This window comes from Otolemur garnettii, unplaced genomic scaffold (genome assembly GCF_000181295.1).
Source record: "Otolemur garnettii isolate 467f Iridium unplaced genomic scaffold, OtoGar3 scaffold00147, whole genome shotgun sequence".
In the NCBI taxonomy this organism is placed as follows: Eukaryota; Metazoa; Chordata; class Mammalia; order Primates; family Galagidae; genus Otolemur; species Otolemur garnettii.
The window spans coordinates 209,626-211,629 of record NW_003852542.1 but is presented as its reverse complement, the minus strand read 5'-3'; the positions used below and the strand labels follow the sequence as shown (position 1 = coordinate 211,629).

General features: G+C 45.9%; 1 gene segment (V, D, J or C); it reads right to left on the bottom strand.

The window, feature by feature from the left end:
- Positions 1-282: 282 nt before the first annotated feature.
- On the bottom strand, positions 283-1,002 carry LOC111728252. The segment is given in 2 exon segments: positions 283-827; positions 948-1,002. Coding segments are annotated over 2 exon segments (600 nt in total).
- Positions 1,003-2,004: the final 1,002 nt, after the last annotated feature.

Below are 2,004 nucleotides of genomic sequence, written 5' to 3'. Positions count from 1 at the left end.
AAAATGATGCAATCTAAACATTTGTACCTTCATATTAATCTGAGATTTAAAAAAAACAACTTGGAACACCTAGAGTACCTTTTCCTTTGCTATATGAAGCCCGAGTAGTGATGTAATCCAGATTCCTCAAGTGAAATCACAGCTCTGCTTTCTTAAAACAGGATAGTCGGGGGCGCCTGTGGCTCAAAGGAGTAGGGCGCTGGCCCCATATGCCAGAGGTAGCAGGTTCAAACCGAACCCTGGCCAAAAACTGCAAAAAAATAAAAAATTAAAAAATTAAAATTAAAACAGGATAGTCACTGCTATGTCAGTGTTTCTATGGGTTGAAGAAGAGAAGAGAAGCTTAGAGAGGAGAGGAGCCTCCAGGCCCCGTTTATCACCCCCACCCCCCCACCCCCAGGGACCTTCAGAGCCTTGTTGTCTCTGAGAAATGCACTCAGCAGATGGAGTCACCAGGAGGAACAGCTGGGTCAGCCCAGCCTTACACAGTTTCTTCCCCTGGGGGTTTATGTTCAGGCTTGTAACACTGTGAGGTGTACCATAATCGTTTTGACAGTAATAAGTTGCAGCATCTTCAGCCTGTAGTCCGCTGATGGTGAGAGTGAAATCTGTTCCGTATCCACTGCCACTGAACCTTGAGGGAACCCCAGATTGCAAAGTAGATGCAGCATAGATCAGCAGCTTGGGAGATGCCCCTGGTTTCTGCTGATACCAGTTTAACTCATTGTTAATGCCTTGACTGGCCTGGCACCTGATGGTGACTGTGTCTCCTAGAGATGCTGACAGGGAGGATGGAGACTGGGTCATCTGGATGGCACAGCTGGCACCTGAGATTGGAAACATCATTAATAATATGTTATTAATAAAATTATAAGAGGATTCCCCCTGAGGAGCCAGGCAGGACTGACCACAGTGCTGAGTAAATCTCTGGTGTTCTCTCTCCTTACCTAGGAGCCAGAGTAGCAGGAGCCCCAGGAGCTGAGTGGGGGCCCTTGTGTCCATGCTGTGTTCTGACACAGACTGACTCCTGAACAGGGTCTGATCAGCCTGTTAATAAGTGTCCAAGGTGAGGGTTGTGCCCTGAGAACATGCAAATCAGCAAGGGGAAGGGCCGATTGGGCAGGGGGGTGAGCAGGCTGGGCACAGCTGCAGGGCTGGCTCATCTCAGTGACTGAACAGGCCCAGTGTCCCCAGGTGTGCCATATTATGTCAGGACGACACAAATTTGTCTGTAGAGAATGTGTTTCTTCTTAGGGATACCAGGCACAATTAGGCTGCTGTCTTGTGAGTAGAATTTTCTACTGATACTTTGAGGTTCATGTCATGCTTCTCTCTCTCTCTCTCTCTTCTTCTGAGACAGGGTCTATAGATCTATCACAACTGTCAAATCTCACAGATATCTTTCAGGCTCCCTGCTTTTGGTACCTGGGCTAATTTTCAAGGCCAGAAGTCCTTTCTTATTGCTGCATTTGCCTGGCAATTTTGATGTGGCACATTCTCAGCACTACTATCCAGAGACGTGGTTGGGTAGAAGAGGAACAGAAATGTACAGCTGCCATAATTTGTAAAGGAAATCTTCATACACTGCTATCTGCTATTTGCCTTTGTTATCTTGTCATCTGCAGCTAATCTCTGTGTCCTGCTTTATCTCTGAATGCTCAGTCCTACTATTAGTGCAAGTGGAAGTGATGATGGAAGCAACCAAGTTAGTCTTGGTCAGGAATGTCCTCCCTCTACATCTGAGCAATCTTGGCTATGTTTCTAGCTATGCATATTATGGCACATTTTCAGGTTTAGTGTTCCCTGAGATGCTGAATAATCTCTTAACCCTGGCTGTTCTTTACAGAGGCAGAGCTCCTTCTTTTAAACATTGCTCACATATACTCTTGTATCTTCTGAGTGGCCTAAAGCCTGTATATTCATCCTTCACCAAATTCTTTCAGTTCCTAAGAGAACACAGTTCTCAACAGTTAGGTTAAAAACACTGGGGCCTATTTCAAGTGA